Source organism: Lineus longissimus, chromosome 2 (assembly GCF_910592395.1).
Source record: "Lineus longissimus chromosome 2, tnLinLong1.2, whole genome shotgun sequence".
Taxonomy (NCBI): Eukaryota; Metazoa; Nemertea; class Pilidiophora; order Heteronemertea; family Lineidae; genus Lineus; species Lineus longissimus.
This window is the reverse complement of record NC_088309.1, coordinates 11,132,381-11,156,658: the sequence shown is the minus strand read 5'-3', so window position 1 is coordinate 11,156,658 and position 24,278 is coordinate 11,132,381. Positions and strand designations below refer to the sequence as shown.

General features: G+C 41.2%; 1 protein-coding gene across 14 annotated transcripts in view; it reads right to left on the bottom strand.

The window, feature by feature from the left end:
* Positions 1 to 4,437: 4,437 nt before the first annotated feature.
* LOC135482618 (phospholipid-transporting ATPase ID-like) overlaps positions 4,438 to 24,278 on the bottom strand; it is a 58,254-nt gene continuing 38,413 nt past the window's right edge. For 13 of the 14 annotated variants that reach the window (XM_064762816.1, XM_064762815.1, XM_064762817.1 and 10 more), the window contains 17 exons: positions 24,023 to 24,105; positions 23,265 to 23,512; positions 22,376 to 22,605; positions 22,050 to 22,212; positions 20,457 to 20,546; positions 20,066 to 20,228; positions 19,671 to 19,750; positions 19,053 to 19,154; positions 18,697 to 18,816; positions 18,403 to 18,500; positions 17,602 to 17,780; positions 16,920 to 17,194; positions 16,221 to 16,404; positions 15,615 to 15,838; positions 12,621 to 12,704; positions 11,221 to 11,466; positions 4,438 to 10,643 (listed from right to left, as the gene is read on the bottom strand). In XM_064762816.1, the coding sequence (XP_064618886.1) occupies positions 10,188 to 10,643; positions 11,221 to 11,466; positions 12,621 to 12,704; positions 15,615 to 15,838; positions 16,221 to 16,404; positions 16,920 to 17,194; positions 17,602 to 17,780; positions 18,403 to 18,500; positions 18,697 to 18,816; positions 19,053 to 19,154; positions 19,671 to 19,750; positions 20,066 to 20,228; positions 20,457 to 20,546; positions 22,050 to 22,212; positions 22,376 to 22,605; positions 23,265 to 23,512; positions 24,023 to 24,105 (3,025 nt within the window). In that variant the 3' untranslated portion in view covers positions 4,438 to 10,187. Of the gene's footprint in view, positions 10,644 to 11,220; positions 11,467 to 12,620; positions 12,705 to 14,429; positions 14,514 to 15,614; positions 15,839 to 16,220; positions 16,405 to 16,919; positions 17,195 to 17,601; positions 17,781 to 18,402; positions 18,501 to 18,696; positions 18,817 to 19,052; positions 19,155 to 19,670; positions 19,751 to 20,065; positions 20,229 to 20,456; positions 20,547 to 22,049; positions 22,213 to 22,375; positions 22,606 to 23,264; positions 23,513 to 24,022; positions 24,106 to 24,278 lie in introns of all 14 variants that reach the window. The other variant, XM_064762818.1, reaches the window with a different exon arrangement.

Here is a 24,278-nt window from a genome sequence, read left to right as displayed (position 1 = left end):
CTGTTATACTGTAACCCATTGAGATGAAGATACTCACAAGGGACTGATATACTGCATGCGATAGCTGATGAAGAGTCCCACAAGGGACTGATATACTGTAAGCCTTGGAGATGAAGAATCTCACAGGTGACTGATATACTGTAAGCCTTGGAGATGAAGAATCTCACATGTGACTGATATACTGTAAGCCTTGGAGATGAAGAATCTCACAGGTGACTGATATACTCTAAGCCATTGAGATGAAGATACTCACAAGGGACTGATATCCTGTGAACCTTGGAGATGTAGTTTCTCACAAGGGACTGATATACTGTTGGCCTAGGAGATAAAGATTTTCAAAAGGGGGTGATATACTATAAGGCTTGGAGATGAAGATTCTCACAGTGGACTAGTATACAGTGAGTCTTGGCGATTAAATATTCTGACACGGTACATTGTGAAAATGATAACTCTGACAAAGAACTGATACTGTTTTGAAAACGACGATTCTTATTCCCTTCATCTCAATGGGTTACAGAATATCATTCACCTGTGAGATTCTTCATCTCCAAGGCTGACAGTATATCAGTCCCTTGTGGAAATCTTCATCTCCTACAGGCTTGCATGCAGCATATCAGTCAGGCCTACCCCAAATGACAACAACTTACAAGTGAGGTTCACGCAAATACCCACGGCTGTTTTGAAATCAAAATATTTACCTATTCAACAGGCAACAGGAGGTACAGTGTGACACAAAGACTAGTTTTATATCAATTAACCACACATCAAAATCTTTCATATTGTCTTGGAACTTGGGAGAGACAAACCGCGTCAAGTAGATTGTTTGAATAAATCGAACTATCGTTACTTCTACTTCATTGGGAAAATTCAATTGCCAGCGGAAATGGTGATAATAGAGACTTTTGCAAACACATAAACACCTTAACACCGAAGATTCTCGTGACCAATGTAATTGTCATTTACAACATGCTTAAAGATACAAGTGTTAGTTGGGGACCTATCAGTGAGACGTACATTGTAGTGAAGGTCATGGCCGATCACTACAGGACCATATCTTATTCGTCGCCATACAAATGAGACATACACTTTTACCACGGGGACAGTTAGAAATGCAACACCGGTGGAAAGGGGATAGAATATCTGTGGAACGAAGAATCATTATCATGTGCTATTGACGGTCACAGTCTCTTTAGAACCATATTATACTATAATCAGTCAGATATATAGGGCCGGACTCGTTTCCAGGGTATATCAGACCCCTGTTCGAGTCTTCATCTCAGAGGCTTGCATGCAGTATATCAGTCCCTTGTGAGTATCTTCATCTCAATGGGTTACAGTATACCTGTCGCCTGTGAGATGTTTTGTGATAAGGTGCAACGCTTGGCGGAGGATCTGCAGGCGATAGGAGGGCGGTACAGATGTTTTAGGGAGACGGCACATCTTGTGTACTGGATCTCCAGGCGACAGGAGGATGGCAAATATGTTTTAGGGAGACGGCACATCTTGTGTACTGGATCTGCAGGTGACAGGAGGATGGCATAGATGTTTTAGGGAGACGGCACATCTTGTGTAATGGATCTCCAGGCGACAGGAGGATGGCATAGATGTTTTAGGGAGACGGCACATCTTGTGTACTGGATCTCCAGGCGACAGGAGGATGGCATAGATGTTTTAGGAAGACGGCACATCTTGTGTACTGGATCTCCAGGTGACAGGAGGACGGTACAGATGTTTTAGGGAGATGGCACATCTTGTGTACTGGATCTCCAGGCGACAGGAGGATGGCATAGATGTTTTAGGGAGACGGCACATCTTGTGTACTGGATCTGCAGGCGACAGGAGGATGGCATAGATGTTTTAGGGAGACGGCACATCTTGTGTACTGGATCTGCAGGCGACAGGAGGACGGTACAGATGTTTCAGGGAGATGGCACATCTTGTGTACTGGATCTGCAGCCGACAGGAGGACGGTACAGATGTTTTAGGGAGATGGCACATCTTGGTACAGGATCTGCAGGCGACAGGAGGATAGATGTTTTAGGGAGACGGCAAATCTTGTGTAGAGGATCTGCAGGCGATAGGAGGGCGGTACAGATGTTTTAGGGAGATGGCACATCTTGTGTACTGGATCTCCAGGCGACAGGAGGATGGCATAGATGTTTTAGGGAGACGGCACATCCTGTGTACTGGATCTCCAGGCGACAGGAGGATGGTACAGATGTTTTAGGGAGATGGCACATCTTGTGTACTGAATCTGCAGGCGACAGGAGGACGGTACAGATGTTTTAGGGTGATGGCACATCTTGTGTACTGAATCTGCAGGCGACAGGAGGACGGTACAGATGTTTTAGGGTGATGGCACATCTTGTGTACTGGATCTGCAGGCGACAGGAGGATGGCATAGATGTTTTAGGGAGATGGCACATCTTGTGTACAGGATCTGCAGGCGACATGAGGATAGATGTTTTAGGGAGACTGCACATCTTGTGTACTGGATCTGCAGGCGACAGGAGGACGGTACAGATGTTTTGGGGTGATGGCACATCTTGTGTACTGAATCTGCAGGCGACAGGAGGACGGTACAGATGTTTTAGGGCGATGGCACATCTTGTGTACTGGATCTGCAGCCGACAGGAGGATGGCATAGATGTTTTGTGACAAGGTGTAACTCTTGAAGGCATTTGGAGGACTGTGGAGATGTTTAGGAGTAACAGCCTTTCTTCTCTACGGAACCTATGGCTCAGAAAGTAAAATATTTCTACAGTAGAGTGTAAAAATGAGACATTTATTATTATTTGAAGATATTCACATGTGTACATCACAAAGATTTAGAGTTCATTAAAATATACATTATCTGCGATTCTCACTAAACAAAGATACATTATTTCAATTGAATACGTTTTTCATGTGTATATCTCACAGTGCATAGACAGATACATGTACCCAGAGTTGGCAATTCTACATTAGTCAAAATAAACTTTGAAACCTTTGAAATTAATTTTCAGTATTTTTAGATAAAGACGGTTATGCTGCCTTGCTAACTGGGACAACTATTTATACTAGCACACAAAATATCAACATCTGCTAACCCGAGTTACAGTCAGTACTCAATCATCTCCAGGACACAAATAGGATAAAACCATGCCTATACTCCATTCCACAAAAAAACTGAATGTTGGTGATTTTGCACAGATTGTGAAATATTTGAATAAAAAGTTGTTTTACGAACAGTGCCATTTCCCCCCAACCATTATTGGCTTGTTTTACGTGCAGTGCCATTTTCCCAGCCATTACTGGCTTGATTTACGTGCAGTGCCATTTTCCCAGCCATTACTGGCTTGTTTTACGTGCAGTGCCATTTTCCCAACCATTACTGGCTTGTTTTACGTGCAGTGCCATTTTCCCCAACCATTACTGGCTTGTTTTAATACGTGCAGTGCCATTTTCCCCAACCATTACTGGCTTGTTTTACGTGCAGTGCCATTTTCCGAACCATTACTGGCTTGTTGTACGTGCAGTGCCATTTTCCCCAACCATTACTGGCTTGTTTTACATGCAGTGCCATTTTCCCAACCATTACTGGCTTGTTTTACATGCAGTGCCATTTTCCCCAACCATTACTGGCTTGTTTTACGTGCAGTGCCATTTTCCTCAACCATTATTGGCTTGTTTTACGTGCAGTGCCATTTTCCTCAACCATTATTGGCTTGTTTTACCTGCAGTGCCATTTTCCCCAACCATTATTGGCTTGTTTTACGTGCAGTGCCATTTTCCCCAACCATTACTGGCTTGTTTTACGTGCAGTACCATTATTTTTCGTGAAATGGAGTATACTGGCTCCCAAAAGGACCCGTCGTGAGATAATGCTGGCCAAGCACTGATGTAGTTTAAATAGTTCCTGTGAAGAGGCCGCTGCCCTATACAAGCAAAAGTGAGCAGAAAAGTTGATAGAATAGCTGTGTACATAACACATAAATTCACATCACATGCACAGGCCATAATGTCATGCTTTATACAGCATCCTCTTGCAAATAGTACAATCTGGATGCATTGGACCGGCCTCGTCCTGTCGCCCGGTGCGATCGAATTAGGATGACGCAATGCACTGTCCCGGGAGTCTAGCCAACAGGGCCTCCAACTTGACTTCTCCTTTCCCATGTTTATGAGGGAGTATTAGTATATATCGAATGAAATGGCCTGATATTGTCAGGATGAGCTTACATGTACATGTACAGGCACACTGTATTAAATGCTGTTCAAGAGCGTTGAAACAGTTCCTGGACACTTTCACAATGAAAGGTCAGCACACTCTCTAACAAGATTAACGGATGTTTTCTCAGCCAACACAAATTGGTGGAGATATGTGACCCGCTCTACCAAAACGAGGCGCTTGTCACATCTAAACTTGACAGGTTGATACGGACTTGTTGTTCATTTCCCTATTGTAGACCTTTTGTGAAATGTGACCAAATCAGTTTGTAATAGATTTCACAAAAGGTCTACAATAGGGAAATGAACAACAAGTCCGTATCAACCTGTCGAGTTCAGATGCGACAAGCGCCTAGTTTTGGTAGAGCGAGTCACATATTCCAGATGGTCCGGCAAAAATCAAGAGAGCTTCAGATTTTGATTCGAAAACAAAATGATTATTTTCTCTGGTTGACATCATCAAATTAACTGTTTTGTATCATGCAGTGATTGAGGATTCAGACACCTTTATTAAGAGGCACATGAAGTGTTGGCTGGTTAAGGGACAATATATGTGACCCCCCATGACAAAATGAGTCACATGTCGCTCTGAGCTTGACAGGTTGAGACAGACTGGTTGTTCATTTCACTATGGTCTGCCTTTCGTGAAACCTGAGCATATCAATTTCTTCTATTATGTTCTATTGTCATTTTAGGCTCAGCTTCTGTGCGACATGCGACTCATTTTGCCATGGTGGGTCACATATGTGATGAATCAGCTATAGCACTCTAACAGCTAATCATACTGATGAGCGCTATATGGATAATTTCTGACAAGAGGCAAGTTGCTTGATGGGCGGAAGAGACGAACACCAGCGTTGGCTAAACTCAACTTATCTCCTTCCGTAAATTTCATTTACAATGGTCGCAGTATATGTCAATTAAACCAGACGCCGAGAACTTCAGGAACACACAAAGAGTATTGACCCATGTTAGCCCACCTTGCTTGTATTTATACCCCAGCTAAACATTCAGATGTCAAGTGACCAATAGACAATAAGATAAGAATACCTGTCAAAAAACATTAAAAAGTTCCATGGTCATTCAGTTACTTCATATTCTCCCGATGATATGATGTTGAGGAGAAGTAGAGCGTCAAAATGCGCAAAACATGGTCATTTTGGCACTTTGTCTGACTGTAATACATGTATATGCAAAGCAGTAGTAAACTCAAAAAAATGTTTGCAATACTTCAAGGATACTCTGCACCAAGGCTGTGCAGATACATTACTGAGCAAAAAATAGAAAAGGAAAGACTACAGAATTCATTGAAGAGTAACAAGATTCAATAGTTATTTACAGACCACAGTAATACTTGTATTGACCAGATGAAAATTGGACACTGTTCTGCAAACTTGTGGATTGAAGACCGTCATGCTGGCACCAAATGTGGTCGGCATCTTTCTTGTCCCCAGGCCGCATACTCTGTACTCCTTAACATGGGATGCACGTAGAACATTTGCTGCCTGGGGACTGCCCAATTCTCAGATGGGCAATACAATTACAAAACAAAGTTCAGTAGATAAGAGCAAGGAAAAAGAAAGTGCATACATGTCTAGAGGTGTCTGGCAATTCTGTAAAACACGCTAACCCTACCACTGTGCATTAAAAATACCTCCCAAAATGGGGTATTATCAAAAAGTGTTTCCATAAGGACGCTGGAATTTTGTCGCAAAATATTCGTTTTTTTAAATAATACCCTTCATTTGCCTTTTCCTAGGCATTTAAAGAAGTGGCAAAGTTACCTCCCAGATTGAAAAGTTAGCATGTTTGACGATATATTTATACATTTTAATGAATACGATGATGATAATGGAGAAAGAGAGAGATTTAGGCCATCCATACCCAGGACAGGAAGCACTTAGGGATCATTTATGAGTGTGCTGTATTATCTAATGGGTAAAATAAGGCATGTGGAAGTGGGTGAGTGGAGTGTTGCAGTGAATTTACGTGCTACACATTTCAGGTGTTATGCACAAAGCTTACAGTACATGTATGGAAGTTTTTTTTAACACAGTAGCTATTTTGCTTGGGGTGACACCACGACATAGGCTTTCGGTAGCACATGTAAACCCATCAAAAGTGGTACATGTGTATGATATTTTATTTGAAACAACTGCTCTATTGCATACTTTGAAAGTGCAATAGTTTCAGAGGATGAACACCCAAGACACGGGTAGAGGTATAAATCAGCCTAGTAAATACTATTTCAACAATACTAGTACAAAATGCAAATGCTTTTTAGGACGCTACATGTACGTCTTTTTGAATTCAGACATTAGATCATTTTGAACCAAATACCTAAAACATGGCAATGGTCAAATCCATTAGCCAGAGCCATCATGAAGATTCAGTTAAGGGTGTTTAGTAAACCAGACATGGGTTTGGGTATACTTACTAGTTATCTCGATACAGGTCAGCACTTCACGGGATCCAGCTAATTTAACAGCTTGACATTTGTGCATTATGGGAAGGTACTAGCTGATAAACAATAATCAAGGCTTAAAAAATAAACTAAGATATTTGTGCAAACTGCCTTCTGCAACACATTGGCCATCATTTTGAAAACATCAGATTTCATCCAGGCCTCAAACTTATTCTCTCAATGTGACAAGGAATTTCATTTGTCGCATTTTCACTAATACATGTACATATTTAAAACTTGCTTCAAAATGATGACCAACTATCTAATTTTAACGAGCTTAATCGATTTTATTATAGTGATCCTGCCTTAAGAAAATGGTGCTCAGATTAGTAACATAACCAGGGGACAAAATAAACACATAGTGTGCAACGCCAATAAATTTGTTCTCATTTCAAATTTTGTTATTTTCGCCAAACAAGACGGGTTATTGAATATTCCCGAAAAACGGTGAAAATCAAATCCCAGCTTAAATCTGGTGGTTTAGCTATCAATCTCATCTGCTTTAAAAAAGGTCCGGATGGGTTGCACTAGAATATGGTACCAAGAAAAACTGCTAATCGTTGTCATTCAAAATAAAAATAAAACAGGGATACATGCGTTTATTACAAGCATGCATCAGGGGCAAAGGGGTTCATCAATGTACAGATATACGCATGTTTACATCAGTTTTACAACCATAGGTACTCGCTCCAATAAAATGGAGGTTGGCCAGCCTCAAAGACGAATAGAGTTGCCATAGCGACCGACTCCACTGCTGCAGGAGTGTAATCAGACCTGATATCCTGTAATTGTTTATACATTAGACGATCTTCGCTGTCGAACAGCCTAGCATATTATAATGAAACAATTTATAAATCTCGCCTGCATTGTCAGTGTCATCTTAATTACCTTCGTGAATTCAATACATCAGTATTGACTTGTAAAGGGAGACTGTTGGTAGGCAGGAACCAGATGAGTCCAGCTATCAATGTTCACAAAGTAATCAATGGGTGTCTTTATTATCTCACACTACATAAGCACTATTCACCCGTGTACAAGTACATGTTATACTTCATCATTCAGTCAAACCATGGCCAGTTCCCTTGCTGCACATATTACTGTAACCCCGCAATGCCGCTTGTTATATTTGCCATTTCATACCGTTACGTTTTGCGACACGATGGGACGTGTGACACTAAAGTACGGACAACGTGAAGTATTGTGCTTGCTAATTTTGTGGCTCATAAAATGAAAATGTCCACAAAATATTTTCTGGGTTGCATTAATTGAATGGAGACCGAGTGACAAAGCATTTTCGCTGGGATGCAAATAAATGGGCAGAAATACTTTATCTAAATCAAATGCTTACAGCTACTTCTAACAATTTACAGCGGATATAAATGCAAAGCTCTTCTTGAGAGTAATTCGGGGAGTAATTGCTTCCAAGAAATATCAAGGAGACATTTCAAGCTCAACTTAACTGGCAGTCATTGCTATGAAATCTTTAAACATCTCAATCCTCCGATAGCAAGCCTTTGGCTCACTTCTTGAATACATACACAAAGCAAAGCATAGATTTGTGTTTCAGGAATCCTACAAAGACATGCAGAGGGAGGATGGTCATCAATTGCAATTTCTATCAGCGAAATATGACGATCATGCCAAAATAAACCATCAGTGAGTGTTTAAAGTTTGTTCTATCCAAAGGAAATTTGATTGCATATTGTATTACCCAAAATACCCTGGTCGATAGAGGGTTAATAGAGTTGCTACAACAATTATCATGTCTTCAGTGAAACATAGAAAAAATAATCTATTTAAAGATAAAAATTAAAGATTATTTGTCGATTATTGATTAATCATTTCATCAAATTCATGTAAATAGTGTTACCTTCACATAATTATACAATATAATTAATAGCATTATTAGAAGAACAGGTCCCGTAAGAGAAGAATAAACCAGAAAACTGAAATCTACACAATGTGGTTGCCATAGGATATACAGACAAATCCGGAGTTTTATGAAATCATCTGACAGCAGACGGCACCTGCCTTGACCCAATATGTCAACAAAAAACCAACCAAAAGAATGACTTCGAATATCAAGTGTCAAAATACAAAATTCCAGCATTTTCGGTCTTGACAATGAAATCATTGAATAATAACCTTAAAGCAGATATTAAAGAAGCAAAGCAACTGGTGAAATCATGAGCTTTCAAATAATATCCTGGTTGCTTTGGCACAGTTTTGTATTACATATTAACTCTGAACCTCGTGCAGATATTTAAAGGCTATTAAACCTTCCACGATCGTGCATTAACTGGTGGTCCAGGAAAATAAAAATATGCAATGCAGTAGTGCAGTCGATATATTATGCAAGCAAATTCGCTGAAATAAGGTCTTTGTAGTACAGTAGAACCTCTCTATTAAGGACACCCTCGGGACTGACTTAAGTGCTGTCCTGATAAGAGAGGTCAAATTAAATGGAAACAACCAATTTGGGACCAAACTAGTGTCCTCAATGGAGAGGGTGTCCTTAATATAGAGGTGTCCGCTAAGAGAGGTCCTACCGTATTATGCAAGCAAATTCGCTGAAATAAGTTATTTGTGGTATTTCTGACCATACAACAGCATCGACATCATTGTTCAAATTTATATTCAGCGCATATTTACATAACCAGAAACTTACAAATTCGAGTTCAATTTTTCAAATTTTTGAACGAACACAGAGTCGGCCTTTAAGGACGCATGGGTGGAAATTTTCGATTCTGTGCCAGTGAAGAAAATAAAAAGTGATATCTGACATGTGAGTGTTACGACATAAACAGTTAGATATGCAAACTGACAGTAACACTAATACTTATATCAAAATCTGAAAATGCGGGCAACCAATTGAAGACTACAAGAGTTTGCTAAAATGTTTTATCAAATATTCAAACCTTTGAGAAATTTTTTTCCTAACCAGGAGAGGCCTTAAAGGTGTACGCCGTTCGTAACTACTTGTCAAAACAAATTTTTTTTAGCTTGATATTCATAGAATTTGTATATCACTCTACACAACGGCAATGTTGAAATATATATTTAGTATGTATTTTCGCAATTGGGCATTTTAAAATTCAATTACAAAATCAAAATTTTTAACGAACGGCGTAAGCCTTTAATTATCAGGTTCAGTTTTGCCATATTTGGGGCGGATTACTATAAATAGACATGAATCTTCCAAAAATAGCTTTGACTGGCCCATCATGAATGAATTGGCTAAAACCTTGCTAGTTGCCTCAATTGTTTCGTGTCAGTCTTCAAGTGATTAAAACACACATATTTCATCAATATCACAGTTAGCAGTTTCCTGGGTATGGCCCCCCTCTCATGGAATGTATGTAAAACGCTGATGCTCCTCGAACTGGGCAAAGCTGGCATTGCTCTCTTCGACGTTGATTTCTTGGACACTTGCATTCGATTGGTTGGAATTCGCGGCTTCCGGTTTCTTCTTCTCGGTGGGCGGGGCCGTCTCCTGCCACCGCCCGGCTGCCTGTCATCCAGGTTTCTTCTCATTTCTCGAATCCATGAACGAGGCACGCATATTTTTCCCGCTCGTGATGAGCTCGCCGAAGCCCTCTTGATGCGAGAAAGCGTAACCAGATCGCAGCGATCTCGTGCTGCGACGACTGAAAGATCGCCGCAAGGTTAAATCTGTCGCTTTGGATTTTGACTTAGATATTCTCTGCCTTAACCTGACTCTGTCTGACAACGTAGGTGTGGTGTCCACATTGTAGAACCGCCAGGCAATGATTGGCGCCAATAGGATTACCACTGTTAATAGCATTGTGAACCAAAAGGATGCGGTCGCCATGACGTTCCGCCCTGTGCCGATGTAAGAGTAAGCCCATATATCAGCGTACAAGACAAATGTGAAAGCAAAATAGAAAACAATGCTTCCCCATATCACAAAGTGGTTGAATCCTGTCCAGTAGATGGTATCCAAGGCACACTGAAAGAAGGAGAAGAAACATTAGTAAATTGGATGAACGAATTTGAGATAATAATAATGATTTATAAATCACAAATTCATGAAGCGCTCCTCAGTGAAAAATGAAACTCCTCAGGAATGTTCTACAGATTTGCTTCAGTACAATAATCAACTTAGGCCGAAACTTGGTATTTATAGTACACGTATATCTCTGCCTACACAACATACACGTATATCTCTGCCTACACAATGTACATGTATATCTCTGCCTACACAATGTACATGTATATCTCTGCCTACACAATGTACACGTATATCTCTGCCTACACAATGTACACGTATATCTCTGCCTACACAACGTACACATATATCTCTGCCTACACAACGTACACATATATCTCTGCCTACACAACGTACACGTATATCTCTGCCTACACAACGGCATTGTTGAAATTTATATTCATTGCATACATGTATTAACACAATTACAGATTTTCTAATTCGAGTCTAATTTCTAAATCTTTCAACTAGTCTATACTAGTTCATGATGTAGCAAAGGCAGAACAAGTCCTCAATTCAACAAATGAGGCCAACTTACTCTAAGTGTAACAACCACGATGAGGATACTCGCAACGGTGACGCCAAATGAATGATGATCAGCCATGTCTAACCCATCCGGCCGGACCATATCTTTGAGCGCTCCATATGAGATGAAGAAGAGAGCAAAGGAAGTCAGGAAACCTTCGATGACGCTCCACGCAAACACCTTCTTGTTGAAGAGGATATTGCGCTGACCAGGGACGTACAGCTTCGGGTAGCGGGTTGAGTAGTCATCATTGACATCCTGAAGAAAGAATAAGTCATGATTTAAGCCTCACTGTATTCAATTCAATTCACATCAACTCCTGCGCAAACTAATTATAGACCATAAAGCCAATGGTGATACTTCTATATGATCATGACCCCATGGTAAAGACAACTCTTGGCTATTAGCATGCATCGTGTACCAATCTTGCAAAAATGGCTGAAATCATCTCGTCAACGCAGAATATTGCGCAGCTTTAGGAGCAAGATGTTGGCTGGTCCAATTCACAAAACTCTTTCAGTCCAAGCATCCTTGAAATGGCCTTTGTATAAGGTCTAAAGTGTCCATATGATGACCTTTAGGGATACGAGCCTACTACTACAGATGACTGACTGGTAGCAACTTCCAGCATTAGCAACTAACACTACATTAGCTCTCCAAGTAGATTGCATTTACAATTGTACATTGCAGCATTTGAACTTCCCACTAACGTTACTGCTAATGCTAATTATAAGCAAACATGCCGCAGCATTTTACAATCATTCTGAGATTTTCAGCAACATCTTCAACTCGCACTCGAGCTGTCAATTCATGAGTAAACATCGAATGAAGCAAGACTTTTTGAGCACGCCAGCAGAGATATGTGGAGAAGAGAATTACTGACAGTGAAGCTAGTAACACGCACACATTCCATGCTTTAAGAATACATCAATCTGAATCCTTGGCCAACATGTCAAAGCCAGTTGAGATGCTAAGGTGGGGCTTGGACTTTGTGGGGCAAGAGTCCAATGTGAGGATGATGACATCATCTGCATGTCATTTTATACAGGACAGACGGCATCCAATACGCTTGCATGCATCAGTAGTGTGAACAGAATTAGAATGTTTGAGATGTGCAGACGTCTTCTGTACCTAACAATGCCCAAGTGTTATCATTCACGGAGACACTGATTCACAGATCATATTGGTGACAACATACACATGATATCATGCATTTGCAATTACAATACAAATACAACACAAGTACGTCAGCATAATCATTAATCTAATGTAGGGTCGTGAAATCGTCTGGTGGATATCTATCATTGAATGTACATTGTGCACTAACGTGTTAAAATGCGACAACCTCTTTCCCATTATTTCGGATGATAATCTTGGGAGCGAGGTTGAAGAAATCTCAACTCATATCCTACCTGCTCAAATACGCCCATCATTAAAACCGGCAACGATGTGTAGAAGACATTATAACATGTAATGAAGAACTGGTCATACAGAGTCTGTAAACAGAAGGTAAACACAATACAAGCACATGCAAAGAAACGCGGCAGAGGAGAGAGCTGGTTCTGCAACACATCACATGCTGGACTGAGGAAACTGGAGGTGGATGCAAGGGTTGGCAAATTTAATGGCAAGTGTTCAGAAAACTCAATCTGATACACAAGATCACCACCAACTGGACCCAATGCTCATACCTGTCATCCCCCTTCAAGAGGTGCCAATTGCCACCCGAAATTTCTAACTACGGTAAAAAGTTATCCCACCCTGCTCTTCCGCGGCCACAATTGTATTCACATCAATATCACATTCTAGCAACCAAAGTGGTTTCTATTCTGACAATTTTTTATGTTGCCTCATCCTCAACCTTTCCAACCACCTCCAGTTTAGTCACACACTCTGCCATGTTAGTCGGCTATATATACAAGCTGGAAGGCAATGAAGAATCTCTCATTACTAATAACATAACTACGTGACATGCAAACAGCTGTACGTAGAAGGATAGAACATCCATGCAAAGTGATGGTTCTATAAATCCTGATATGAGAATCAAGTTGAGTAAAGGCCTTAGCACACTAGGCTGTTTATGTTATGATTTTGAATTTGCCACATTTTCAAGACAAAGGCATAGTACTTGTTGACACCAACATGAGAAATGACTGAGTATTGATAACTGTCTTATGCCAGTGGAAACTGTACAATGAGGCAAAAAGTGTGGCCTACACATCCCAAGTGGGAAACTGTCTTTTTGAATGCTCCTTGATTCACTCTCAGGATGCTAAAATACAAACATTTCTAAGTCTCACACACGTACATGGGCAATATAGTCAAAGAGATAAGCAGATGAACTGTGCCATGACCATGGTACCCATTTGAAGATATCGGCACCGAGACTTGTGCAAATGCTGAGAAAGATTTGAAAACAAAACTGGCAGGGAAATAAGTTGTTGTGTGACATATGGAGATTAGTTCAAGACACGACATGGGACTGCATTTGTTCAACGAATCAGGAGTAGAGGTCTTACAAATGGCGGTAAATTGTACCATCCCAGTAGATGCCCAGTATCAGCTGAATCAGTAGATGCCCAGTACCAGCTGAGCCAGTAGATGCCCAGTATCAGCTGAGTCAGTAGACACCCAGTACCAGCTGAGCCAGTAGATGCCCAGTATCAGCTGAGTCAGTAGATGCCCAGTACCAGCTGAGCCAGTAGATGCCCAGTATCAGCTGAGCCAGTAGACACCCAGTACCAGCTGAGCCAGTAGATGCCCAGTATCAGCTGAGCCAGTAGATGCCCAGTATCAGCTGAGCCAGTAGATGCCCAGTATCAGCTGAGCCAGTAGATGCCCAGTATCAGCTGAGTCAGTAGACACCCAGTATCAGCTGAGTCAGTAGACACCCAGTACCAGCTGAGCCAGTAGATGCCCAGTATCAGCTGAGTCAGTAGATGCCCAGTACCAGCTGAGCCAGTAGATTCCCAGTATCAGCTGAGTCAGTAGATTCCCAGTACCAGCTGAGTCAGTAGATGCCCAGTACCAGCTGAGTCAGTAGATGCCCAGTATCAGCTGAGTCAGTAGATGCCCAGTATCAGCTGAGTCACACTCATAGTAGTGAATTGAACTCTCCACATGTCATACACAGTAGCAAACGATCATGAATTTAGGGACATCCAAGCATGCTATAGAGGAAGGCTGCATTCCATGTGGCGGGGGGCATACCGCTGACATACCTGCTCAAAGGAACCCAAAGCTAATATAGGTAGTGATGTGAAGAAGAGGTTATAACAGGAGATGAAGAACGGGTCGAGGAGAGTCTGAAAAACAAGGCGTGAAGACAGGTTATCGAAGTGAATGGGGAAATACACCAAGGCCACATCAAGGGGCCAAAACCTTCTACTTCCAGCAAGCCCCATAAACCATTTTATCCACTCCCAATTTAAAAAGTCCTGGACCCTCTACACCTTCCAATTCTAAAAACTAGAAAATCTTTCAGCAAATCATTTTTTTTCACTGTTGCTGTGAAATTTCAGCTGTGGAGTTTTTTGTCGGAAATCCTCAAACCAAGTATAAAGTCATCAAATGTAATAAATCGACTGCGATTTTATTTCAAATCTGTGCAGTGTTGAATATATTTAGCTCAACTCTAAAGTGGGATAAAAAAAACTCTTAAAAAATATGAGAAGTATCCTCTATATTCGGATATCTCCATTAGTTCACGGGTGCCACAGCAACAAGGGGAACCTCACTCATGAATGGTGCAGAAAGAAGTCCCCACCACCAAGTTGTCATGGGTAAAACATTTCAATAATGGGGAGGTGAGGGGGGCATGGGGAGGTGATGTCGACTGTCGCCTCAAACATAAGCTACTGTAATAAAGATTGGTCAACACATCTTTATAAACAACGATGTTTAAGAACTTCTATATTGCTTGATGTCTTTCACACACAATTTTACAAAGTAAGAGAAGTAGGCAGTGATTCCGAGGCACACAAAGACCTGCATTACTGTGTAACGTGATCTAAGGTTTCTGGACTTAGCAACAGATGGCATTCTTATCGTCAAAACATTAAATCAATTTGTCGAAATCATTTAAAATGAAATGAAGAGCCAGAAGTTGGAGCTAATATACACCATCAGGAGTTTTTTAAAACTTTTTGATCAATCGATTTGTGTTTTATTGTCATTTCTAAATGATCTTATACAGTAGAACCTCTCTATTAAGGACACTCTCGGGACTGACAAATGCTGACAAATAGAGAGGTGTCCTGATCAGAGAGGTCAAATTGAATGGAAAGTACCAATTTGGGACCAAAACTAGTGTCCTTAATAGAGAGGTTGTCCCTAATAGAAAGGTGTCCTCTTAGGGAGGTTCCACTGTATATACATGCACCAGGTACTGTTGTCTCTTTTCTTACCTGAGCAGAAAATCCACAGAAAAACGCAAACCAGAAGTGGCAGAGAGTGAAGGAGAAGTTCTTATAGAAAAAATACTTGAGGAACTTGCACATTCTGAGGTAGGACCACCTGCCATGGACTAAGAGTAGGCGTTCCACATAACGGAACTGAGCAATGGAGAAGTCACTGGCGAGCACAGCCTGCATTCCTTCCTGGCCACTGATGCCGACTCCAATGTGAGCAGCTGGAAAAGAGAGAGAAATTATGTTCATGGTTATGGTTACAGACAATTTTTTCCACCTGCTGTTTCACTTTTGCCAGAATGGGGAACATTTCTATCACTCTTTGTAGGCCAAAACTTCGTGGCACAGGAATACATGACACGGATATATGCAGTGCTATGGTCAACAACAGACACTGTGGGATCATGAAAGCTTAAGTACTTATTAGAGCTAATTAAACAAGTAGAGCTCGTGGCCTGGTCACGAGTGAATAGGGGGGTCACCAGTGACTGGAATACAACTCAGGCATTGCACACTTAACATGCACTACTTGAAACTCTTCTATCTGGAAAATGGCTAGTCCCGTCCGGAGGTACCCCTTTGCGAGGCAAACTCAACACTCACTTTTGATCATACTGACGTCGTTTGCTCCATCTCCGATGGCAAGAGTGACCGCCTTCTTATTTTCCTTGACCAGGTCGACAACAAGCGCTTTCTGGAGCGGTGTCACTCGACAACATATCACAGCTTTACACAAGGAAGCCACCTCTAAGAACAGCATCTCCATCTTGGGATCTAGAGCATAAACCTGAAAGCGGTTCAAACGTGTGACTGCAGGAAGATCTTGGTCAATACCCCGCTGTATTGTAATCTTGGGAGTCCGACAGTTCCATTCAAATATGAAATTATTCAATTCCTGCATAACTAATCACACTTATCGCAGATAATCAAGTAAATGGAAGGGGCGACGCATAGAATGCAAATACCAGCTTACCACAAACATAACCAGGTATACTGGAGAAAAGTCATTTTGGTGGAGAGCAGTGAAATCCAGGAGTACAAGATGCTGCGAACCTCGACTTGTCCCACTATAGAGTTGTTCCACGTGACGTCATCACCGGCCATGTTGGCGTGACAGACAAAAGTAAGCAAGCCCAAAAGACCATGACGGCATTTGATTCAGTTAAGTCAGACATGACAAATCATTGTTCTGCCCTCCAACACGACCGACAGTAAAAACACTCTATACTCCGTGTTTGGGATTTTGATTCGGTAGGCTGGAGCAAATTTCCTTCATCACTCCATATAGAGCATAAACCTTACCAAGCTATGCCCATTGATGACAAGAGCGAAGACACCGTCGCCATCTTCTACGACTTGTTCACCGACTGTCCCATTCTCATTCGGCTGGAGGGGTGTTTTGCTGCCAGTTTGGAAGGACACATCAACGCCCGGGTAGTTGCCAGATTTCTTGATGACAGTCTTGGCGCCCTCAATTTGATCTTCAACTGTCTGATATGAATCACCGTCGATGATGAATATATCTTCCATTTCGTCCGTAAGCAATTTACAAGAATATCCAATGTTGATTGCAGTTTCTGGCGATGAGGAAAAAGAAGACCGAATCATTAACTTGTCTCTGCTGAGAGAGAATCAATGTTGGCTGCAAATGTTGACTTCGTTCTTGATTGGGAGCACAAGGTCGGTCATTGTGACGACACTGATCAATGGACATGACATATCGTGATTGCTCGACATGACATCCCATGCTTTCTGTGAGCCATGGCTCATATCAAAAGTGTCGTTTCTGTCCTGCACGTTTTCAAAAGTTCATTTTCAAAACCTGCAGAGAATTTTTGTCAGTCACAATTTTTTTGTCAGTCAGAATCTTTAAGATTCACACTAGACATTAAATGGATCAAGTGCAAACAGGAGATTAGGGAAAAATCTCAAAACGCAAATTCTACGAAGCCAGCTCGTGCATTCCAGTCTTCTAGTCACTGACCTTGTTTGTCCCCCGTCAACACCCAAATCTTGATACCGGCGAGTGCAAGATTGGCGATGGCATCTGGTACGCCATCTTGGAGTTTGTCCTCAATAGCCGAGGCCCCGATTAATTCCAAGTCCTTCTCGATCTGTTCGTAGACCTCATCCAACCGCTCATCACGCAGCTCCATGGCACAGCTGAAAAAAGAGAGAGGAAGTTTATTTTCAAGGTTAATGCAAGCGTAGCAAGGGCAACTGCCAAGTATCAAGGAGTTAGTGTGTGAAAAGCAGCTCTCGAATGCATCAAAAAACATGCAAAAATATTTTTGCAATTGTTAATGATTTGCAGTAGAACCTCCCTTAACGGACACCTCTCTATTAAGGACACTAATTCTGCTCGCAAATTGGTCGTTTCCATTCAATTTGACCTCTCTAATCAGGACACCTCTCTATTAAGGACATCACTTGTCAGTCCCAAGGGTGTCCTTAATAGAGAGGTTCTACTGTACATATTTGCATGTCTTTTTGCAGAGCAAGCATATAATATAAAGCAATAGGCCAAACCGCTGGTCCATAAAGGCTTTGATAATCCCAGGTTTCTTTGACTTGAGGAAGCAATCAACCCGGCACTTTGAATTTGACCTTAACCAAGGCTCTCATATCTCTACTCTCTACTTGAAAGCCCACATGTGTACCAGTATAAATGCCACAGAGGGCTAAATGTCTGGATTGGCTCTTTCAGTGATAGATACTGAGGTAATACTGGTCACGACCCGAGAGAGAAGAAGAAAAAGTCAAGAAGAGCTGATGAGTGTTTTACCTTGCATCATGGTAATCCTTCTTCCAACTGTTGTAATATTCTTCACTGATGTCCTTTTGGGCTAGACATAAGGTCCGGAGACCTTCATTGGCAAAGTCCTGCAAAGGGATGAAATTTATATCAAAGGTTGAGAACCTGTACTCAGTCCTTCCGTGTTCAGAATTTTAAGACCAATCAGGGGACAATTCCGACCAAAATAGTCAATGTCAATCGGTCAATTACCTCAATTCGTGCCAAATAGTGAGAACTTAATGCCGATTTCAAAAAAAAAATTATATGAAACAGAATACTTACGCTCAAGTGACTGGTGGTAAGCTCTTGCAGATCCCGGCATTTTGGACCAAGTCTCTCAAATATCACATTATCAGCACCTTTACATAACAACTTGATCTTACCATCTTTGCGTACTATCACCTGCAAAAGGGGAGAGTTTTAACATAGTATTGTATAAACATGAACCAGGTTTACAAGTAAACCAAATAATGTACATGCCGAGGTATCTGTTTTTGTGTGACAGCAAAAGATACCTTCGTACAGCCCAAGTTTTCTTATCACCATTTAGATTATCTTCAAATTGGGTATAGACAAGGCCAAAAACAGGCTTCAGTGCCAGAACAAAATGAAGTCTGCAGTTGAATAGTTCCACTTACGGACATTCTTTTCCTGACGTTGTTAAAATCTAGAATACAGAGGAGTTCATAAACTTCTGTGTTTCCATTCACTTCAATGGTGATTGTGGTGGGCGTACGCGACTGAAAAAAAGAAAGTGCACATTTAATAGCTGCAGTCACAAAGGTTGTCGACGAACAGTATATTTCAAGGGATACTGAGATAGATAAGAAATCTGGACCAGATTTCTTGTATATTTCAAGTATATTTCAAGGGATACTGAGATAGATACGAAATCTGGACCAGATTTCTTGTATATTTCAAGTATATTTCAAGGGATACTGAGATAGATACGAAATCTGGACCAGATTTCTTGTATATTTCAAGTATATTTCAAGGGATACTGAGATAGATAAGAAATCTGGATCAGATTTCTTGTATATTTCAAGTATATTTCAAGGGATACTGAGATAGATAAGAAATCTGGACCAGATTTCTTGTATACTTCAAGTATATTTCAAGGGATACTGAGATAGATAAGAAATCTGGACCAAATTTCTTTGGATTTCCGCCAAATTTCTGAAAAGGTTCACCGCCTATCATGAGCCAAATAGCAACTGTGGCAGAGGTTGGTAAATCACCGAAAAATGTATTCTTACCCTGAACACAAATCCAAAGTTCCTCGCTGCCGAGACAAGGGCTCCTTCATCAGGGGATTGTGCCTGGTATTCCAACACACCTAGAAAAAGAAGGAAATCAAATTTGACAAAATTTCATACGGTAGTATTAAGCAGTGCTACATGTACAAGAACACATCAGAAAGTCAGAGCCACAGGCAAAAATTCTTGAAATGCAACTTGGCTCATCTTCATAAAACTGTGCAAATAACAGCCACTAAATGAGTAGCTTATATCAGTAGCATGCTTGCAAGTTAACAGTATACATTTTTCTATCAATACCGAAAGATTTAGGATGCATTTATTCGATAATAGTACGACAGAGATAGGGGTATGCACTGGTTTGGGTTCTGGTGAGAAACTGATTGGAGACTCACCATCCTTTTCTTCTGGCATGACAGTATGACATAAAGCCAACAGCCTGAAGAAATCGTGACAGTCGGAATCCCCCGACTTAACAGCCTGGACCAACGCTTTGTCGAAGAACTCAAACTTCGGCTCCGACATAGGATTGTCTGAAAAATCGACTCTTGGTGTTTTCTGAAAAGGAGAGTAAACCAAGCAATGACACCACAATACCACGAACATGAGAGTATTGGCAGGCAGGGAGATTATAAGATTGGTGCCGACCCCCAAAACGAGATCGATGTATGTACTTTCTGTCTGCAACTGCATCAGTTTCAGTGGGGTTTTCACATTTCATCAAGTCCTGAGGGAAAGCGACAAGCGGATTATTTGGATAGTTTGAATGGAAGTAATATGACTCACCTCACCAATCTCCAGCTTATTGCCAAGTTCATCATATGCATCACCAAATGACTTGGCATTGATTGAGCACTTCATGAAGGACATGATATTCTGCAAGAAAACAGGGACACGACATGAAAATAATACTCATGACAACTTGTAACTACTTGGGGGAGACCAGCCTTCTACACCAGCCTTCTACACCAGCCTTCTACACCAGCCTTCTACGCCTTCTCTGGAGTGGTCAGCAACCACTCCAGAAGACATGAAAGAGAAAACTCAAAATCAAACCAAAAAATCTGGGCTCGTCAGTCGGGCAATTGCAACCAGATACACTGAATAAAACCTGACTGCCCACTCTGGGCTACTGGGAGATTGGCCACATGGCCATATGGTGCATCATTGGAGACCAAGCTCTGGGGATCAAGGGAGGACAAGAGACAACAGCCAGGTTTATAAGAGACATAGGCCTGGTTGTGTAGTTTTACCAAAGATAGTAAATCGAACGCTATTAAGGGGAAGAAAACCTGACTGGTGACGAAGTCCACTGGCTATACACCTTTCCAGAAATGGGGCGCTGAGTGTCCGAAATAGTGATGCCATAAGGGGAAACTAGGCCTTATAGTGGAGGGACAAAGGAGATAGTCATGGTTGACCAACACACTTGAATGATTTAATGACGGACAAGGGGGAAAAGTTAGTTCCAATGCAAGCCACCAATTTCGGGAAGCATGTATACTGGTGACTAACCGGGAGCATAATGCTAACCAAATATTGGTAAGACAATAATATCAATGTCCTATCTTGCAAAATTGTTCACCACCATAAGTGAAAGTATACAGAACAACCAATTTGAGCAATCTTTATTTCGCCACTGACATTTTAGAGCCAGTTGGGCACAAAACAGAACGATTTATTGTGCAAATACGGACAATGACCATTTGTGACACATTAATATTTCATAAAAAACCAATGGCAATCAACAATAAATCATTCAGACGCTGATGTCACAATTTCTAATTAAAGCCCAAGGTCGTTAACACCAATGCCTGGGATCGTTAAATTTACCTCAATATTGTTACAAGAGAACTCCGCCCATGTGAAGAAGAGGGTATTCAAACGATTTCAGATCCTGTACATGATTTTTTTGTGTCGGCACAATGGTTTAAAATCTAGCGATATCATCCATTGATTAGTTGAAACCAATAAAGACAGTGTCAATAAATTAATGAGGAAACTATTGAAAATCAATCGAACAGCCGTCCTCAGAACAAATTAATTCAGTCTCCCTTACAAAATATTTGACAATGGTACATTGTATAATTGAGACGACTAAGAAGTAGGACCCTCCCAGGTTCACAAAATTTGAAAGACGTGGGCCAGTTTTATGAGTTTTTTAAAATGACTCAAACTCGTTCTGACTCAAGTCAGAGGACTAACAATGAGATCAAAATAATTTTGACATATAGCAAGATTTCTGTAATAACATAAACATAATAAAAGTCCTACATCAATTTATGAAATTAATCAGTTACTGTTCATTGTCTATGATGCCATCTCAGTCACAAAATTTTGCAGCAGTATTCTTTATGCGGAAGAAATTTTATTATTCACCTGTGTCAATGTCCCTGTTTTGTCCGAGAAAATATACTCGATTTGGCCTAGTTCCTCGTTTAATGTTGTCGTTCTTGAGTGGGCTGGGGTGTCTGTCTTAGCATGGTACATCTTTTCATCCCAGTTTATCCAGAAACTGTGAGCCATGCGCAGAACTTCCACACTGGAAAAGAACACAAAAGTGTCTTCTTTCAAACAAGAGAAACGAAATGGTTGTGAATGTTTTTAAAATGTCCTTAACATAAAACGGAACAAGCACAAGAATTTCATCCTTGAACATAGCCTGTTGTTTTAGTGACTTTCGGAGGAGATAAACTAACACTTACCTGACATATAACGAAATCGGTACCACAGTGTTGAGTATAATGATATAGGAGAGGAACACCAATAGAGCAATGACTGTTGCCCCGGCCGCCTTGGTCCCTTCCTTCGAAGGCCCGCCTGGGATGTAGAAATCCCACGGCATGTAGGCCTGAAAGTTCTGGCCAATCAAGGTCTCCCAGACTCCACTGCAGATGGTACATAACAGACATATGGACAACAGGAAGATGAAGATCTGGAAAGGATGGAATGAGAACATCAATTCATGAATTATCTGGTCACCAATTTGTGCATTCCGGGCTACTGAAGCTCTTACTTTATCAAAAGTCTCCCATGCTTAACCAAACAATCATAAGACCTAAATGTATACTCTCAGACATCCAGGTTTCGTAGATATTGCGATAAAATTAGTCACTCACTGGAGAAAAACTTACAAGAGGCAAAACCTACGTTTCGCCAGTGTCCACACTGGCTTCATCAGAGCAAATTGCGCTGTTCGACGGCAGTCTCGTAGAATCTCAACTGAGTATTCTCACGAGATTCTACGAGACTGCCGTTGAACAGCGTAGTTTGCCCTGATGAAGCCAGTGTGGACACTGGCGGAACGTATACTTTGCCTCTCGTATTAAGTTTGTTTTTTTCCAGCGACTGACTTATTTTATCGAAAAATCATAAGACCTGTTGATAGTACCATTGAGAGAGTGTACACAGGAAATATCGATGTGAAAATGCGACTTGTATTACCTTTAGAAAATGTGAGAGAAAGTGATTGCACGATCTACAGGGTGGCCCAGAATTATTTTCCCATGCACAACAGAATTCTATTGTGTATCCATTTTGTGAGGGAATATAATTCTGGACCACCCTGTACAGCAAAGTGACACTATGACTTACCCCTATAATGAGAATATTGACCAGTCGATCTATATGAGTTCTCTTCAATGTCGTTTTCCCGCAATTCTGCATGAGTTTTGTGTCCTTCCCCGCGAAGACGACTAGCCCATAGCACCACTCCGTGTTCCTGAGGACACAACCACGAAGGAGTAACTTCTCATTGTCCAATGAAAACTGCTGCCCCTCCCAAGTGAGCGTGCCATCGTACTTGCCCAGACGGTTGTTGGGCGGCTCACATTGGATGGAACCTGAAAGAAGAAGGATCATCATGGAAATACAGTAGAACCTCTCTATTAAGAACACCCTCGGGACTGACAAGTGCTGTCCTTAATAGAGAGGTGTCCTGATTAGAGAGGTCAAATTGAATGGAAACAACCAATTTGGGACCAAAACTAGTGTCCTTAATAGAAAGGTTGTCCTTAATAGAGAGGCGGCCGCTAAGGGAGGTTCCACTGTACTGCTGAAAAGTTTTCTCCGGTGATTTTACCGATGAAAGTTGTGCAGTGGCAACACAAATTCATGGACACACTATTAAAGGGGGGCTACAGGCAGGAGCAGAAGGGCCAATTTGGCCATCTTCAGGTGACTGATATACACAGTAAGGGCCCTAGGTCATGTCAGATTCAGCACTAAATATATTCTTCATACAAGCGTCAATCATTTCGACATTCTGTGAGATGTGAGAGACCCCTATTGGCGACTTTGTGTAACTTTATCTTGCCTGCCTAGCTGCTGCCTATATTGTCCCTTCAACTTACCATCAAATTTGGCGAGTTCCTCTTCATTGTCCCCCATCTCCGCAATCTCTGGGATCGCTTGGCGAACTTTGAGATTGGTCTCACTGCAAATGGAAAAGGCATGAAAATTTGGCAGGCTGCAGTAGTTAAAATGTTCGGTAGTTTGATAAAATCATCGACGTGTAAAATGTATTAAAGAGCATGATATATACACCATTATTTAAATTAAGGTGATTGATTAACTATAGTTTAAGATGCATTTTTAGCCAATTTAATT